Here is an 18,465-nt window from a genome sequence, read left to right on the forward strand (position 1 = left end):
GTTCTATTGCAGCATACATGCAGAAAAAGTTGGAAAACTCTACCACTCATGTTTTTTTAAGCAGGCGCTTCTCACAATGCCTTTATACTGTTGTAAGAAAGATCTCCTGCAATGTACCTGGAGGATAGTTGAGTACGTCACCTAAGGTCTTTATGCAAATTATTTAAGTTACCCTGAAACTGCCGCAAGCACTGCTACTTCTAACTCGCACAATTGTCATAAAAATTTTGAGGACGAATATAGTACAAACCTATTCACATCTTTGCATGTAAATACACATGCTCGAATTCGCCAAGTGGTCATCGTCTTTTATTAATTTAGCGTTAATTTTTCCCACAATGATATCATGACAGGTATAACTAACAAAGACTGAAAATAGGTTTTTGTTATACACAATAATATTACAGCAAATCCAATGAAATAATTACGTTGAAATCCAAAATTGCCAAACTACGAAAACTCCTAATTGCATGCATATTCATGCAATAGATGCACCTTAAGTGCTGTCCAATAAATTCTCAACAGTGTTCGTGCTTAGTGAGCGACGTCGGCAATGACGACTGTGCCAGATTTGACAGTAAACTTGTTGAGGTGGATAAATTAGTTTACGTAAGTGGTACACTTAGGTACGCATTTCATAATTTCTCACAACACAATAATGCCTGTCAATCTGGCAATTTCAAGTTTGACGCATATTCTTTTGGTTAACATCGAATAATATTCTAGACTGCTATTGGCATTTTATAAGCTCCAGCATGTGTTGTGTTTGCTGGAGGTGAAATTATTGCAAATAATGCTCTTTAAATGTCCGATTTGAGTAAGATGAGAACGTTTAACCGCCATACTACTTGCGTATTCTATTCACGCAAAAATGCGCAAGTGAACTGGAACTTGGCCTTCTTTGCTTCGACATCAAACCTATATAAGCATTTTAGCGCATGCAGATTGGACTGTCATTAATGTTGCATCATTACTTTACCGTAGTAAACTGGTTTGGTGGTTTTGAACGTATTTCCTTCGCTTTTAACTTGCCTTGATAGCTATTGCTCAATGTCGGTGGGTTTTTATTGTTAACCGGTGACCTTATCGCGTATGTCACCGCAAGCTGTCATTTTTGAAAACTGAAACATAATGTGCTTGCGAAATGACATCTTCTTTTACTTTTCCAGTCTTTGAAAATGGAGGAAGATCGTCATCTTTTCAGGTGACTCTTTTTTGCTCTCTTGGATTCGTGTTCGTGAAAATATTCCACTTACTTATTCAAACGTGTCCCATTCTCACGGTTTTTTTACTTTAAATACGACGAAAAGATCCAATGCAGTTTCTATCAATTGGCCTGGCTTCTTGCTGTTTTATGTTATGCCCTTGAAGTAATTATGCACAAGTACTTCTAGAGGCAGGGCGACTATTTATTACCAAGACAGCTTAATGCCTCAAACCTAACATCCTACTATACCGCTAACCACGATTTAATTTTTACAGAATGGTCGGCATAGGACGTATTTTAGTTTTTGGTATTCTTGTGTTTGAAATATTTTGACAATTAGTCCGTCAACCAAGTTGGGAGAATTCATATTCGAAACATTTGAATCCATCTACATTGAATAGACCTCTACTCATTTATTGTTCCTAAAACGCCGCCAGTTTGTGTTTACATTGCTAATTCCATAATTCCGCAAAACTTCAATAATTTTTTAAACACTGAGTTATTCCTTTCTCAATAAGGCAAAACCTTGAGGGTCAACTGTTGAAGTTCACAAATGTCATGAAGGGCTTTCAGTATCGATGGATCGTTGTGGAATCGACCAATGGTGTGCTGGAATACTATGAGGTGTGCTCTAGTTTCCTCAATTTTTGCTCATTGAACCTTTCATACCTCAAAGCATTACTTATTTCTGGGAAATGGATTTTATAGTTACTAGTTATTCTGCCTAGTATAAATACGTAGTTGATTCAAATGTCGCCTGATAGCTTCTGTGACTTGTTTCATCCTCTTGCAGAGGGAGGAGCACAAGAAGTTTCAAAAACCTCGTAGCTCCGTTAGTCTTCTGGTAAGGTATTAAACAATGCACTGCTTTGGAGACAAGTTGTCTAGAGGCAGTAACCATCCGTCACTTTTCTCTTCAGTTTGCCACAGTTTGTCCCTCGGACGAAGACTCACAGACCTTCATTGTAAATACATCTCAGGGTGAAAATCTTCGCTTCAAGGGTGCGTTGCTGAAATGGCCTTATCTCGTCCTCACCAGGGCATGCCGCCCCACTCTTGTCAATTTGTGTGCAGGCGTACGTGTGCTAGCGGGCGACCAACCGATTGGGATTGAAAAAAAAAACACCGATCGTCGTGACGCGCTATCGAGATAGCTTGTTAGTGAAAAATGATACCCTAAAGTGCTGACTCTCTCACTACAGCACGAGTTCAAATGTGCTCAAGACACGTGGTACAGTTAATGCATGGTCGAAGGGGCGCGACTGAATAGTAAAGATTTTAAGGCATTTGGCGTTTTTACCCAACGGAACTTGCACCATTGTTACAAAAGGCTCGTGCGTTTTTCCAGCACTTTTTTTAGTTCTAGCATTTGCTGCACATTATTTTGACCACAATCTCTGACTCGTTGAGTTTGCGATAATTTTGGCACTGTCGTCTGAATAAAGCACTTATTTGGAGGTCAATCATGTAATTTAACTACCGCTTCCATAATGAGGCTGCTGCACGGTAAAATGGATGGGCTACAAGTTACTCTTCTCCGTCCCCTTTACGACACTGCTTATAGTGTAATCGTAATATTACACCACTGGAATGCAGCGTGTCCGTCCTTTCACATCTAACCAATCGGGTTATGTGTAGCTGCAATGTTTGTAAAGATTGATTTTTGCCACCCAGAAATGGTTTGGGTAAAAGGTTCCATCTTCCAAAAGTGTGTATTTGGCCTGACTTTCTTATAAAGAATGGCTGTGGCTATCGCTCTGCTTAAAATCACGTATACAATTCACACTTGGCTTAATCGACCAAGCCGTTAATTTTTGTACCTAGGATTTCTGCTTTGTTTAAGGGATTGCCGTTGATTCCTTTCTCTATTATCTTTATTGCTCTGTGAGGACTATGCGTAGATTCCGAGGATGATTTGGACTTTTGTTTCAAATGGGCCATTGACTAGCACAGTGCCTGAGCTAACGGAAAGGGGTGTGGGTTTGTGCATATCTTATAGAAGGGGAGAACTGGTCAAACACAGGAAGACCGAGACATCACTCCTGCATTTGAAGGTAACGTATTCTTTACCGGTCATGTGGTGAAGAATAATTACCAGTTTCTTCGACAAACTCTCCAAGGATTTCTTCAATTGAATAATCCACTATCAGAAATTAGTGGTTATTTGTCGCGATTCAGTAACTGTTGGTTACTTCCACGAATAGCTATTGACTGAGGGCAGTCGTCACTTCTAAGTTAGTGCATAGTTTGCTACAACTGCTCACCGAAACCTGGTATATTTGTTGCCACTATCAACCCAAGTGAATTTGTAAATCTTGCCGCCACGTGATTTTGTCGGTGAATCATTAGCCGATTTTATAATTTTTTTCCTTGGCCTTTTCTCTCGGCAGCTGCAGACGCAAGGGAACGTCAACTTTGGGTGAATCACATTCGCGCGGTTGCAGAGTTTCACACCGAAAAAGCTACTGATCAGAATAGCGTAAGTTCTTCCGTTACAACCTAAACATTTCTGACGATATTCATCCATAGATAGAGTTCTCAGTGTTAGAGGGTTCATGTGAATAGGTCAATTGAAGGGAGAAGCGAAGTTCTTCATGGTTTTTTTGAATACGTTGATGGGAATTCCTCTGCTTTTCAGCTCCCAGGTCTGCCATCAGCTGTGCAAAGACCATCACTTTTGCCTGTGAAGGAGGCTCGACCGGTGATGCTTAACTCCTCTAATTCAGGTAGGTCTCGCCCCCTCGCATCCTTGCTCTATCTGTGCTCAAATCAGCCTTCAATTCATCCGCAGAGACCTCAATGATGACGGAGACTACTGGTTGTAGCGGCAACCACCTCATTTAAAACATTTTCTGCCTTTTATTCATGAGTGGCAGTTTTGACTCAACAGTCTCGACGTTGACAGATTTAATTTTGTCTCGTTGGCGGGATCAATGTTGATGTTAACACTTGGGGCTAAGTTGCGCAAAAGGGAGAATTTTTCAACTGATCATTTCTAGGAATTTGAATTACTTGCTCTTTATGGATATACGTCTCATGCTCCAGAATTGTATTTTTACTACCATTCTCTGTCAGTAAAAGGCGTTTTCTTCTCAGGCGCTGATAATTTTGCAGCTCCTAACTTCCGATGCCGTTATTAGTCATATCCGTGAATTGCGTAAATGCAGAATGTAAACATAACCAAGATTTAGCATATTCGTACTATCTCTTCAACACATCTGAGTACTTAAGGTCCAAATGTTAATTTAATGATTTTTTCCCTTTTTGGATTTTTAACGAACACCCATTTAATGACACTGAGCTCTGTCTATGAGGAAAATAAAGGCGATTTTTGGGCTTCAACGCATCTTTTCAGCCGAATGCATATGCAGATGTGCCAACCGCAATCAAGTCTTGGCCCCAAGAACCCATCGAAAGGGTGTTAAACAGCTAGATTCTATCTCAGAATCCAATACGCGGCCTTGTTATCATGATATCTATTAGCCTCTAATCCAAAAACGAAAGGAATAATTGTTTAAATTCAGTGCCTCCCATTTCAGTGTTAGAAGTGTGGGATAAAAATTTAGTGTTCAGCTGAAATTTATTTTCTCAACTAAAAATGACCACGGAAGAAGACGTTTCTGTAGTATGCTTTAAGCTAATAAATTTTCTACTTCCAGACCAGTCCTCCCGATCCCACCGCTCTTCCAGCAGTAGGACTGGACGCAGTGCTGATAGAAAGTTCGCCTTGGATACCCCTTCCCCCTATTCGTATGTTCCATTTCTAGCTCTCGCTAAGTTTGTGAAATTCCGTTCTTGGGTATATCTGTGCAATATGTAAATATCCAAATGGGTCGATTGAGCACATTCTGCCTGTGTGTAATGTGATTCCCCCCATGTGATCAGGCTTTTAGAGATGAAGAGAGTGCGGTCGGTCGTAGTGGGGCAAAATATAGTATTAGTGCCCTCAATTACACTCAAGTGCATCAGTTGTGAGGCCTCTCCATTGGCATTTTCTTGTTGCCAGGGTGGGCACAGAGGAAGGTCTAATCACTATTTTTTTATTGTCCTCTCTAGCGCAGAAGTCAATCTCGCTGCTAGCGACGCACCGGCACTGGTGGATCCCTACCAACAACTGAACGAACTCTTTCGGCTACTCGAACGTGAGGGCAATCTCTTGGCTCGCGATATTGACGTAAGACTTTCTCCTCCCTTTTGACCTTAAATCCCCTTTTAGCATGCGCTTTTCCGACCTTGCATTTATGCGGTGGCTTTTCACTAGCATGATCAGTTTGCCGCAAACTACGAGTCAAACTAAGGTTTTTACGTTTATACAGGAAAAAAATTCGTAACAGCTGCAGTAGGTTGTGCTTCTCTCAGATGCCCAGCCTGAGTCCTTCTATCCGTTGAATGTATACAGGAGTGACTGATGTTTTGCGGACCGGGAACAGAATCACTGTGCCTCAAACATAGAGTCGCCTTTGAAACGTTTACATTGAAATCATTCAGGCTTCTATTTGGTGAGGGGCTGTGTTCCATCACCATACAAATTGCTTTTGAAGTCTCCTTTAACCATGCTTTCTGGCTAGTGGTAACAGGATGCAATTGTCGCTTACCACTACTACTACGTGTATTCCGCCCCGATAGTACCCCTTCGAAGGGGCATAAAACTGAAATTACTTGCATACGTCCTTCGTGATACGCATTGTTGGTTACTTTCATGAATTCCCGAGTTATTTTAATCGTGTTGTTAAATGCCCTGCGCAAGACTCTTGACGCCATTACGAGGGCTTTTTTATCGGTTTTGGTGAATGCGACTACCGTTTTGAGCTGGATCGTTTGCATCTACAAGGAAGAATTCACCGCGATTTGCGATGCTTTCCGCGAATACTTTGATAGAAGGTTCCGAAGTCTAGCCAACAAAATAGGCGAAAGTGCCTAGTGGTATGGACAGAGGTTTTTATCCAAGGAAGACAAAGCGGCTTTCTTTATTGTACAATTCCAGACATCGACACTTTGTGCTTGCGAGCTTTCTAATCACTAGTTGAACCCAGGTTTTCATTAACCCGATTTCTTTGATGAATGTTCTCTCGCATTTCCTATTATAACATGGATTTTATGAATCCGGAAGTGAATATCGATTGACACATCATATGCTGTTTTAAATTTTAGGATGGGATACGAAGGTTAACTCAAAATACATTCCAAAAGTACAGATTTTTGTAGAACTCGTCGCACACAACGCAACAGACCTTTTTCATTTTACTGTGGATGTATTTTTCTGTAGGACGTGTACAACCAACCTACTGCAGCGTTTGCCAACAGAAATCCTGAAGTCACTGAACTTTACCGGGTAAGCAGGGTCACATTTATTATCTCACCGTGGTTAGATTAAGCCGGGAGTCTGTGCTTTTTTGGGTTGGCCATCGCTTGCGTTGAGATCTGCTAAATTTCCGCCACGCCGGAGCAGGGTTCGGAGTTACCTCCCTATCTGTTAACCACCCTTACACGTTGATCGTGATCTCACTACACTAATACCATTTTCAAATCAACTAGCCTATCACATGGCTAACCTTTTTAGTCAAGAGAAGTTACACGATTGTTATCAAATCACCCATTATCTCACTCAGTTGGCGACAACCTGGAGTTATTTGTTTGGTATCTCTTAAAGCTCTTCTAAATGGAATGGAATGACACCAATCAACTGTCCAGCTATGTTTCTAGCTCGATTACAGGCAGCTCAATCCATTAGATTTTACTGATTTCCATCTGATAAATTATCGTCAAATTTTCCGTTTTACTGGTTTTTAGTTTTCAATTGTGGACCTAACTTATCATTTTAAGTTGTTTTTTTTTTCAGTCATTGGCCTGCGTTTGAAGCTCACCGAATGAATAGTGAGCTACTTCATCACCTTAACATCAAAAAAAGACATGCTTCGATTTTATGTTTTCTGTTTCTATCCCACTTCACCCTATGAGTTTGATGGAGTAGTATCAGGTCGCACAGCCAGTGTACTCCTACTGAAATTTTCAGCGCATTTGTCTCTCTTAACTCAGATTTCCCACTAGCCACGTACTTAGCTTATTTATTTGCTAAATTGAAATTTTTACATCAAACAGTTGCTTAAAGTGCTTTGGGTGCGTTTATCAGTCACGCATTGAATGCAAGCCTTTGTTGCATTAGTCGCATGATAAACGCCTCACGCAAAAGTAACGCCATTGTTGAACTTTTTATGCTTTACAAGGCATAAAGTTGAGAGTTGAACACAGACGGAAAAGTGTTTAAAGTAGCAGTGGTGTTGCATTTTTACAATGGTAAAAAATCAAAAATGAGCCCGACCTTTTCTTTATCTTGGATCTTACACTTCTACTAAGCAACATTCCCCACCTGTCTACTAATTCAAACTTTGTGGCCAGCATATCTAGGAGCAATCGTTAATTTTTTTTGGCAAAACAATTTTCTAACATGTTTGAAACCAACTTTGGAGGTGCGGCTTGTGCTTTAGAATCTCCTCATAATAAAGGCGACGAGTCAGGCCTCAATCAAGTCACTGAAACAATGCCTCGGTGGGCTCCAACACGACAACAGCAACGTTTCTCTCGACGTGGGCCTCCTCTAGACCGCCTCTTCCTTAGTCCCCTCTCATCCCTCCCTTCCTCTTGCCCACCCCCTCGTGACAATTTGTGTTCTTTATTTGGTGAATGGAAGAATATCTGTCCTCGTAGAATTCTCATCCATGTTCTTTGTATTGTTGTTGTTTCACATTGTATTACAGTAGGAGGCTTGTTAGCCCCTTGTTTGCTGGAAAAGCACGTCCCGAGAAGGATCTGTAATCCGACGCCTCACCTTCAAGCAGTCTACAATCTCTGCGACTAATCGTCATGTTTTGAGATAGGTGAGGTTGTTGTGTGTTAAGAACCATGTGCTCATCAAAAAAGATGATATGTTAGGTCAGGTGAGTGGTGGTTAATGTTCGACTTTGACTGTTGGTTTGCGCATTAATCTCGGTTAACTTCGGATTCATGAACGTGTTTGCGTGCTTTGTTCACCCGCTGGTGTGAATTGCATGAATTTTTTGAAAAGTTTGCAGAATAGCCATGAAATTGTGGCAAAATTTGATTTTTTATGAGGTCCTACTACGGGCGATTGGTTTGTCTGATTGATTAGTTGTTTGGTTTAAAAGGGACTAACAAATAAATGCTGGTTCGATTAAACTTGAGAACCAGCTCTAGTTGAGATCTTCCGATGCTTTCATTCGTGCTGCTTTTGCTCAAATTCGTCTTACAAATGAAATGACTGGCTGACTTCGCTGGGCCGTAGTCGAATATACTTTCACCATAGTCGTGAGTTTTGTTGCTCATATTTTGTGCTAACATAGAAAATCCACAACTTTGACTTGTTAATAGTTTGTCAGCTTGCATTTACCTCCCATCAGGGAACCACTCAGTAAAAGTTGTCGAGCTTTTCCGGCTTCTTTCTCCCATGGTGTTCTTATCCCAACATCATGGCGCATTGTGCGCTCTTTTTGTTGTCAAAACAAAAGTAGGGAAGTTCATTATTTGCTCTTGACTACTTTAAGGGGCAACAGCTAGTGCTATTGAAGGGTATCAACTTGTTCACCGTCAGTCTCTGAGGGGGACTTATCATCGTAACAGCCAATTTTTTTTGACCGCTTCGACAGCTGCCTAAAAAAGACGAAAAATGCAGTTATTTCCTTCATAAAGACATCTCATTCTACTTTTTATTCTTGGTTCGCCAACTGTGGCACAATTTGGCATTTGCCTATCATAAATAGGTGGAAATTGCACGCCGGACATTTGTGATGCTGGACTGGTGTAAAAAACTGAATGTCACACGTATGGCTGGAGTAGCGGACGTGTCAGCTCCATTTGTCCACACTGGTGCTTTACTGGGTCTTAATTGATAGTGGCGTAGATGCGGCACTCCAAACAGGTAAAGTGACCAAAGCTACTAGTACACGAATCGTGCTTCCTGTAATCTCTGTTTAGGTCTAAACGATTGCGATTTTTTGCTTCACAGCGCATCATGATAAGCCTCAAATCATCATGCGTCTATCTGCTTGGCAAGCAAATTCTGTGCATGTGCTGGCTAAAAGTTATCTACATTGATTTAGCAGTGCATAAGGATATGAATTCCAAATCTGTGAACTATGTAGATACAAAGTTGGTGTTCTATTTTGAGCTCTGGTTTTGATACATAATTTTTGGATTGGTAAACGGGTGAACTGTGGTGTAAATCAGTAATTCTAGTTTGACTTCTGTCGACAATTAGCTACAAATTCTTTCTCTTCGAAACCAGCTGGTTTCTGCTTGTCTTATGGGGCACGACTTAATCTAATGGATTGAACTTCAAGATTGAAATTACGGTTCTGTCCTGAACTGACTATTTATGTTCCCATCCACTGGACGCAATAATGTGAGGGAATTCGAAGAGGCACAACACCAAGAGGGTGATTCACTTCCATTATCCTCGTAAGGACAGGGGACGGTTATTTCATCGCATTCCACCTTCTATGGCATAGACATTGTTCTTGCATTCCATAAAGGTCCATAAATGCGACTACTCAAAATATACATGTCAACGACCAATCATGTTTGAAATGAAGCGTGGACGTCTGCTTCTGTTTTTGCTTGAATGTTGAAAAATCTTGGTTAAGAGTGAAATGTGATTGCATTTGACTAACTGAAATTATGTCAGTGAAAAGACTTTTGAAACCTCCACTAGAGGATAACTACAGGAGTTATTCTCTGGAATCAAACATGGATCCAGCACTAAATTTGAGATTATAGGAGAAAGGCAGTCTACGTAAAAAAAAGGGTTTGGTTACCATCTGCCCTACATTTAAGCCTTGGGATAAGCCTATCCAAGTATTTTACAGCAGTCCCCTTCAGTAACAGGAAGGGGCTACATGCAGATGCCTATAGCTCCAAAGGCAGGTGTGGTATTACTGACTTGAAGTAATTTGCCTACTCAATCCTAGCGGTTCGTTCACATCATGAGTCGATTATACAGCAAATGACAATGCTGAAAGTTCGTTAAACTGGAATGGCGTTGATGCCCTGACCCCATACACGAGACAAGGACGAGCACATTCTGGAGCATCTTAGCTTCTCTTAAGCTCAACCTTATATTTGAAATTACCCTCTCTTCGGAAAATTTGCCACCTTCCATTGCCAAAGTGGTATTTTATTTTGTACAAGATGCATAAACTAGGCTCTATTTTTGGCATTTCCTCTTTTTGAGGTAATCGCTTGATAGGATACAGACAAATCCTTCGTGTTTGGACGGAAGAGGCCTTATAGCTGTTTCCGATATCCAATGCAATTAGTTTAAATTTGCAGTTAATGAACTCAACGTGAATAAAATTTGTAAACGTTCAAAAGTGAGGAAAAGCCAGGCACTTGCAGCCTTACTTTTGAAAGAAACGTGATTACGAGCCTTTCCACAGCACTCCACATAACTACTATTACTACACCAACAGAGCAAGCGATCGACCTCACTGAATTGTCCAAGTTAACCAATTTGTTTTCAAACAGTGATGTGTTTGCACACAAGATTGATTGCTAATAGAATGTTTGATGGAAATGAAACTCGGAGAGGGACGCGTAGCCTAGGTTACTGTTGCATGCCTTACCCCTCTCATTGAAAGTCGAAAGGTGATTGGTCACAAGTGCCAGCCAATGGCAAGCGTAACAAGTATGATGAGAAGTTGAAGGTGGGTTTTCAGAGTCGGGAGCAGCTGCAAGTACAGATTGAGTGGAGCTGAGCACACATCCACCACGAGCACATCCACCTACACTCACCCTATCGCTTTCTCCAAGGTTCATGGCAGGTAATGATCCTCTTACCCCAACAAGGGGAGCAAATCAGGAGTGTGGGTGAGTCAGAACGTCGCAGTCATTGGCTAGTGTACAATTGATGTGACTCATTTATTAGCCTTGGTACGAGGAGGCTATTTAGCTCCTTCTGCTCCTACATTGTTTGGGTGTTATCTGCAGTTTTAGGTCTCGCCACAATTTGCCACAGAATTTTTGGGATGGCTAGAGGTCAACTTAGATGAAGACAAGAATTATGACGAATATTAAGGGCATCTCATTCTATTGTGTTCTGCCATTAACGATCAAATGAGTTTACCCTTGCCTTCTCTTTTATTCCCCCTCAAATTGTTTGTTCAACCGTCAGGCTGCAAAAAAGTCCGCTTTGTCCTTTAGGTTCGATGTAAACTAGGCGACTCGTAGCAATTCCTCTGCTGCTTCGGAAGCATCTAACAGAGACACTTGAATGCCTCCTTTATTGTCTTCTAAGAATCCGTTTCCGCTGAAATAAACTCATTGGCGTGGAAAAACACTTTAAAGGGGAGACATTTGATTGGCTTGTATTTCCAATTCTTGGTTATGCGCAGCTCCTTTGTATGGGTAGTAAATCATCGAGGCCATTATAATTGCTAACCCATTTCAATGTTGACTCAGACTACATCTACCAAAGTGCTGGAAATGATAGGCTATTTCGCCCTCATTTATCCATTTACCAACTTATTTTTGTTCGGCTCTTGAAGTATCAGCCAAGAATATCTGGCAAAACCCATTAGCATTCTCCTTTTTTCTCCCGTTCACTACCAAAGAAAAGTGGACCACCACAGTCCGGATGTTTTGCAATGTCAACATGTCGCCAGTTGTCATTCATTTTTATGCATTCAACTGTTAAACAACAACTAAGTCGATGCAACTACCTCCCTTGGATCACGGAACTTCTGCATCAATTTTATTATATCAGACTCAATCTAGGTGTCATAAGCTGGTAGATAACACCTTGCATATTTTTGACGTCATGGGTAATTGACTTTGGTGGTAAAGAGGTTTAATATCTCTTGCAAAGGAGTAGATCTCTGAAAAACGTGTCTTACTGTGTAAAGGGGTGATAATGTTGTTTTCATTTGAAGCACGACAGGCAGCCCAATGCCACCGCCCATAACTGGAATGTCCGAATCGGCATTTTTGGTGAACCGCGACGAGGAAGTCGCCACGAATTCGATCGAGGACGAAGAAATAGGGTCCGTTGAAAATTACAAAAGCGTCATTATGCACGTGGTCTCACAGTTAAAAGAAGGAAAGGATTTGACGCAGGTGAATCATTGTTGTAGGACTTCCCCTCCGTAGGACTGTTACAATAGTTTCTGTTTGACTCAGTTACCATTGTAATAGCCTGCAATCCCACTTAACCTCTCTCGCTTGCCATATTTGGTAAATGAAAAGCCTTCTCTCTCTACTTCTAGATTGTGCTGCCAACTTTTATACTAGAACGGCGTTCATTACTTGAGATGTTTGCCGACTATAATGCACATCCTCAATTGCTCATAAAGTAAGTCTTTTTGAGTCTATAGATGATATGCAAAAGGAAAAGAGGGAAAATCTGACCTTTGTATGCCAAATAAAATGCACTGACTCACAATGTTCACTTTCAGTAGGACAGTCTTTTAGAAGCATAAAAATCGCTAATTTTCACCAAACACAGTCTGCAGGTTTTTCAAGCGAGTACTTTCCCTGCGTTCTACTCTTCCACCGCACTGTGAAAAGCTAATTGTGGACCGTTGAGTCTTATTTTGGTCAACTTGCCATGAAACAGCGGACTTCTTTTTAGCTGCTTTAAATCATTATACGAGTGTTTTTACATCAACAGGGCTTCCAAATAACTCAGTCCCACACTGAGGCATCTCTTTTTCCCCCGCCGTGGAAACCGCACTTTAATCACTGTTGTTGCACAGATAAAGCAAAGCCAAATCAAATCAAACAATTAAGGTGATGCCTTTTTTTTACAGCATCACAAATGGAGTGTCACCGCATGAGAGAATGAAGAACTTCATCAAGTGGTATTTAACGGCTTTCCACGCCAGTAGAAAGGTATGACATGAGTAATTTTGCACCATGTTTGTCAATTTGCGTAAGGTTATCACTGCACTTCATTGCGGACCTCAGAGGTGCTTTCCGATCATTCAAATGATGAAATAGATTTAAGGTACAATGTTTGAAGCGTTTACTGACTACTCATTTCTCCAATTTTTTGCGGAGCATCAAAAGTCAAGAAGTCAAAGTAACCACCTCCTATGGCGATTCCCCATGTGTTACCACTTTAAGGGCATAGACACTGTTGCCGTGGTACTTGTTCCCAATTTTGTGGGGATTATAGACCACAAAAGCGTTCCTTTTAACAAAAAGTGTTGTTAAAGGGCGTGTTTTTAACTAGTCTAAAGTAAGTTCCCGGGTGATTGTATCTATTACCGGTAAGCATATGCAAGGTGGAAAAGGCCGCTGACCTCGCAATGATCGAAATTCCGTCGTAATAAAAATGCATCTGGACGATAGTGCGAAAAACACGGTGGAACGAACGCTTCGAAAGGGATTCAGTTGTTAAGACGAAATCCGCATATTTCACAAGGGTCGTATGTTATCCTTTGATGTAGCCATTTTTAAGTGTAAATGGGAACGATGGAAACGCGGCAGATTGAGGTGTTGGTGGCCGCTGCACCTCATATGGTGTTCTGTAGCAGGTTGACAGCAATCAAACCACTTTTAGGTAGTTAAAATTGGAAGGACGTCAATGTTGTTCGAATGATCCTTCTACAAAGTATGCACCAAAAGCAGAGTAGCTCCCTTCTTCACCACGTCGTAACTGTTTAAATCTTCATGCAAAAAACTAAAGTTTATTTCCATCACCTTATTTTCGAGCAGGACAAGGTAGCAAGGAAGCCCTACAACCCAATAATTGGTGAGATCTTCCAATGCAGCTGGCGTCTCCCTACAGCCGAGAGGGGCTCCCCCGAGCAGATCTTAATAACATTTTGCGGTGAGCAAGTATCCCATCATCCACCTATCAGCGCCTTCCAAATCAATTGTCCTCAACGAAAAATTGAACTTGTGGGAGCCGTACACACCCAGTCGCAATTCCGCGCTCTCAGCATCTACGTCGACATGATTGGCAAAGGTATGTGGACGTGACTAATTATTCCGAGTTATCTCTAAAGGCAGACTATTATGAGAGGTCATTTAACTTACCAAAGGACTGAAAAGCTATGGTCCTGTCAAAGGACCTAGGGCACCAGCACGAAGAACTTGTGCAATATCTCAGCGCCAAGTTTGGAGAGATTTGTGCTCCCGGTGGTGGGACTGAGCTAGGTAGGTGTATTGCGTGGAGTGTGGGCTACGCTCCTGGTATAGAAAGTCATGAAACAGGGAGTTAGGGGTCAGAGAAGGAAGTTTAAATTTCACAAAATTGACCAGACTGCTATTGACAATGAAACAAACTCAGAAACTGCGAAGTTGCCGCACAATTGGCACGAGATAAATAAGTCAGTTTGTTAACTTTTTTAGTAAAAAGATCAAATAAACCAAGAAAGTTTCTTATAAGTAATTTATTCGTTGAAGTAATCATCATTAGTATCTGCCATTATTCCTTAATCAGACATAAACTTGCAAACTTTGCCTTTACGAAGGACTCTGTCTCTATGAGCAAGCAACCTTGTCTTAGCCATTTCAGTTTATTTCCAAGCTGTCTTCTTTACTTTACATATGATTGACTAATGTTGATGCCAGGATTAGGTGCTGTGCTTCGCTTGGAGAAATGGGAGGGGACTACAGACGAAAAAGTCTTTTTAAGGACATGCTTTGCGATAGGCCATGTTGTTTTTTGTCTTTTAAGAATGCAATTTCCTACAGTTTTATTGACCAGTACCAGCTGTTTTTAGAGAATGAGAAGAAGAAAAAGTTTTTTCTTGCACGTCTTCAAGCTGTATCATATTGTATAGTGTAGGCAAATCTTATCTCTCGGTGTTTGTCCTTCGGAAAGTGAACAATTCCGTCTGCATGTATAGCTCTTTATAAATGAAGCGGTGCCTAATCGAGAAGTGTGGGGTGGGCAGTAAGTAAAAAGTTTGGGGATAAAAAAAACGACCTGTTAGATCGTTAATTAAATTTTGGAATAAAATAACCGCCGTTTATCGTAAGTCACTCGGCAGATAATCCTTTTTCCACCTCTCGTTTACATAACGTAGACGAACCGAAGGCAAAACTGGCTCTATTTGCGGCTTGCTACCTGTCATCCCTTTAACGTATAGTATATGGAACCCAATGGCTTATCTTCTACGAATCTCCCTTTCTAGACGATGTAGATAAGAACGAATTGTATCATTACCACTCACGTAACATATCAGTGAAAACTGTTTCTTAAGTGTCAATCTCGAGGTAAGGTATCAGCAACGATGTGTAATTCTTCATGATCGAAAGGAACTGGACGGTACCCCTGAGCATGCTGCGTCGACATCTTTGAGTACTTTAATGCAAAAATCGCATAGTCTAAAGTGTTTCTAGACAGTGCGTCTTTGTCCCATTGCAAAAGTGGTGGTGGACCTCTAGAACCGTAGGATCGAGTTAACCTCTCTTCCCGAAGCCGGCAAGCTCGAACCACATCCACCGGGTTTAACTGTACTTTTGATGTAATGGATTTCAAAATGACGGGAAATTGCTACAGAATGCAATGAAAGGTATTGTGTCGATAAACTGCCACATGCCCGCGCCTTGTGATGTATTTAACCAGCGTCATTTTACGAGCCTCCACAGGTTACAACAAGTCATTGTTTGCGGAGAGTTATGTAGAAAACTTTTTTCGTTACCTAGTGTATACAACGTGACTGTTTAAGCATTCATGGGGTTAAGCGAGTCTTTCATCCCCGTGTTTTATCAGTAAGAACACCTGTTAATTCAGTCTTGAGAAATCTTGTTGTACGAAAGGGTAAATTTTGTCGTTTGTGACTTCGTCTTCTGCATATTCCAACGCTGAAATGAAGATAAAATATTTTTTATAACATTTACCGAACCGTAGGACTTATGTTAGTTTTGACTCTCTGGAACATCATCATTTTCCAGAATTTTTAACACGTGGTACAGCCGGCTAATATTTGATCCAAGCCTCGACAACTCTGCTTCCTAAATTTACTTCGCCATTCTGTTAAAGAATCTGCAATGTGGTAATAAATTGGCATCATTTCCGACTCGAGTTGATTTAAAACTCTCACGCAAAAGTTAATTGTAATTGCAAAACACAAATTTAGCTTTATTAAGTTGACTTAAGTCTAGCTGTCGTTGCAGTTTGTGAGCGTTTTACGCAACAGACCCAGATGTGAGGTCGAGGATGGAACTCACTGGAACGCCATTAAAACCTCGGCAATTCATCCAAATGTGCGACAACTTCTCTTCCCTCAAGAATTCAAGGTACTTTTAAAGACCAAATAAAGTGACAGCAAAAAGCATTTCAAGCGGAAGCAAAAGTCCTCAGCCATTGTTTTTTTTACGGCTTCTAGAAGTCATACGGGTGAGTTTTTAGTCGTGAACACTGAAGTTCGGCCAGCGCAATGGGATATCGGAACTCGGGTTATTATTTTACGGTAGGGAAGTACAATAGACTATCACTTACAATAGGTTAGGGTATTTTATTTCCTTCAACTGCTACTGCAATTTAAGTGTCACTGCCTCCAAAGTGACTATCATCACTGCTTTCAATGCTCAGATATTCTTTCATGTGGTTTGATTGTGCTCAACCACATTCATCACACCGTACAACTTTTGCTACGGCACGAAAATACAAAGAAGAAATTTGTTTTTGTGTCTACAATGAAGTTAACTCAATGGTTAATGTCCTGCCTGTGGGACTTATTAATGTAACCATCCCTTTTACCAACTCGAAATAGGCCATTGATGGAGTTAATAAAAGCAGGTGAAATTGGGAAATATAGCCCTACTAAATCTGGCAGGTGTACGCCCTTTGCCCTTCCAAATGGCGCTCCTTTTAGTAATTCCCTGAACACATATTCATTTTGATTAAGCAAGATTAAGAAAACGAGAAAAGTCATTCCTTCCAAGCAAGCCTTTAAAAGAGCCTAATTTTATTACTATGCCTTAGCAACCACCCAAGGCACACAGTTGGCTTAACCTGATCTCGACTGTCATTGTATCCTATTTTCTGTTAAATCTGGAACTGATGGGGAAATTGGCAGCTGTGGTGGGTAAGTTACAGATGGCAGCAATTCATTAGCAGCCCGAATGAAGAATGACGATCCAGCCTTAAAAATCGTATCTGCATTTGAAGTACAAATAGTTCTCCCTCCCAATTTGTACATCCTTATTATTTGCGCTCCATCTCTCATTGGGGATTCCGTAAGATAACATTTTTAAACGCAATTTGTCAGGGGTAATAAAGTTGTTTGAATAGAGGCGTTCCTATCGTGTACCCCCTTTAAGGTGTAAATGGAAACAGTATGAAAAGATGTCTCTCAAGGCTACTGCTTAACGTGGTTGTTTTCTACATGCCGTATTAGATGGAGTTTTACGACCTTGTAACTATTTAGCTACATACAGGCTGCAAAAAGTCTTACTCGCCCAAGTAGACTAAGCGTCGGCGGTGTCGGTCTTTCTACATTGCACGTATCTAACCTGAGTGAATCGCCACATAGTACCACCTTGATTTGTGCTTTTAATTTACCGCAGTCTACTTGAAAACCACCCCAAAAGGAAGCTCGCTACTTCAACCAAAGTTTGGCGATGCCTTTAAGGGGATTAGCCCCTGCCAAACAGAACTTCACTAACTGAGCCACTAATCCACTCAACTTTGCTTCCCCTATTTTGGTTCGTGTTCCAATTCTCGATAGAGCGATGCTGAGTCCTTTTGTGGTGATAACGGTATTGTGAATGCACATCGCACTCGCCCCTCAACGGAACAATAATTGCAATGGACTTTCGTCAAGAAGATAATTGCCTTTACTAGCAGGAAGTAAGCTTTTGCTTGAGCTGCGAGGAGCATTACGCTACTGCCAATGATAACTCTTTTTCTCTGCTGCCGGAATTTCAGTCATCCTGAAGCTGGGCGAACATAACGAAGAATACATCTTCTCTCTGCCCACTGCCTACGGCCGCTCGATTCTCAAGGTGCCCTGGTTCGAGCTTGGGGGTACCATCCCCGTCGAGTGTCCCCAGTCCGGCTACTCGGCTCGCATCCGATTCTACACAAAGGCAAGTCACAACACTTTCACAACTTCATGAGTAAGAGGTGGAAACCTCTCATTTCCTCATCTGGTCAAGATGGGGTGCATGTTTGTGTTATAAATAACTCAATTTTCATTTTTTTTAACATGGTTTGGATACCACTCATCCAATTAATGAACACCTTTTAATTTCGGGTCTCCTCTAGCTCGATTAAGGCAACTTGAGCAAAT

At 41.2% G+C, this 18,465-nt stretch overlaps 1 protein-coding gene across 1 annotated transcript in view; it reads left to right on the forward strand. All coding sequences in view use genetic code 11, as the record gives it.

Moving 5' to 3' along the window:
• Nucleotides 1-489: 489 nt before the first annotated feature.
• EGR_00571 (Oxysterol-binding protein-related protein) overlaps nucleotides 490-18,465 on the forward strand; it is a gene marked incomplete at both ends in the record, with an annotated part of 19,881 nt that continues 1,905 nt past the window's right edge. The window contains 19 exons of the mRNA XM_024489820.1: nucleotides 490-609; nucleotides 1,170-1,204; nucleotides 1,726-1,831; nucleotides 2,001-2,051; nucleotides 2,128-2,209; nucleotides 3,598-3,686; nucleotides 3,846-3,933; nucleotides 4,867-4,957; nucleotides 5,264-5,381; nucleotides 6,474-6,539; nucleotides 7,693-7,791; nucleotides 10,858-10,953; nucleotides 11,041-11,086; nucleotides 12,156-12,331; nucleotides 12,481-12,566; nucleotides 13,024-13,105; nucleotides 13,934-14,186; nucleotides 14,273-14,377; nucleotides 18,102-18,266. Coding sequence (XP_024355817.1) covers nucleotides 490-609; nucleotides 1,170-1,204; nucleotides 1,726-1,831; nucleotides 2,001-2,051; nucleotides 2,128-2,209; nucleotides 3,598-3,686; nucleotides 3,846-3,933; nucleotides 4,867-4,957; nucleotides 5,264-5,381; nucleotides 6,474-6,539; nucleotides 7,693-7,791; nucleotides 10,858-10,953; nucleotides 11,041-11,086; nucleotides 12,156-12,331; nucleotides 12,481-12,566; nucleotides 13,024-13,105; nucleotides 13,934-14,186; nucleotides 14,273-14,377; nucleotides 18,102-18,266 — 1,954 coding nt within the window. The remainder of the gene's footprint in view (nucleotides 610-1,169; nucleotides 1,205-1,725; nucleotides 1,832-2,000; nucleotides 2,052-2,127; nucleotides 2,210-3,597; nucleotides 3,687-3,845; nucleotides 3,934-4,866; nucleotides 4,958-5,263; nucleotides 5,382-6,473; nucleotides 6,540-7,692; nucleotides 7,792-10,857; nucleotides 10,954-11,040; nucleotides 11,087-12,155; nucleotides 12,332-12,480; nucleotides 12,567-13,023; nucleotides 13,106-13,933; nucleotides 14,187-14,272; nucleotides 14,378-18,101; nucleotides 18,267-18,465) is intronic.

Source organism: Echinococcus granulosus (assembly GCF_000524195.1).
Source record: "Echinococcus granulosus chromosome Unknown EG_S00002, whole genome shotgun sequence".
Taxonomy (NCBI): domain Eukaryota; kingdom Metazoa; phylum Platyhelminthes; class Cestoda; order Cyclophyllidea; family Taeniidae; genus Echinococcus; species Echinococcus granulosus.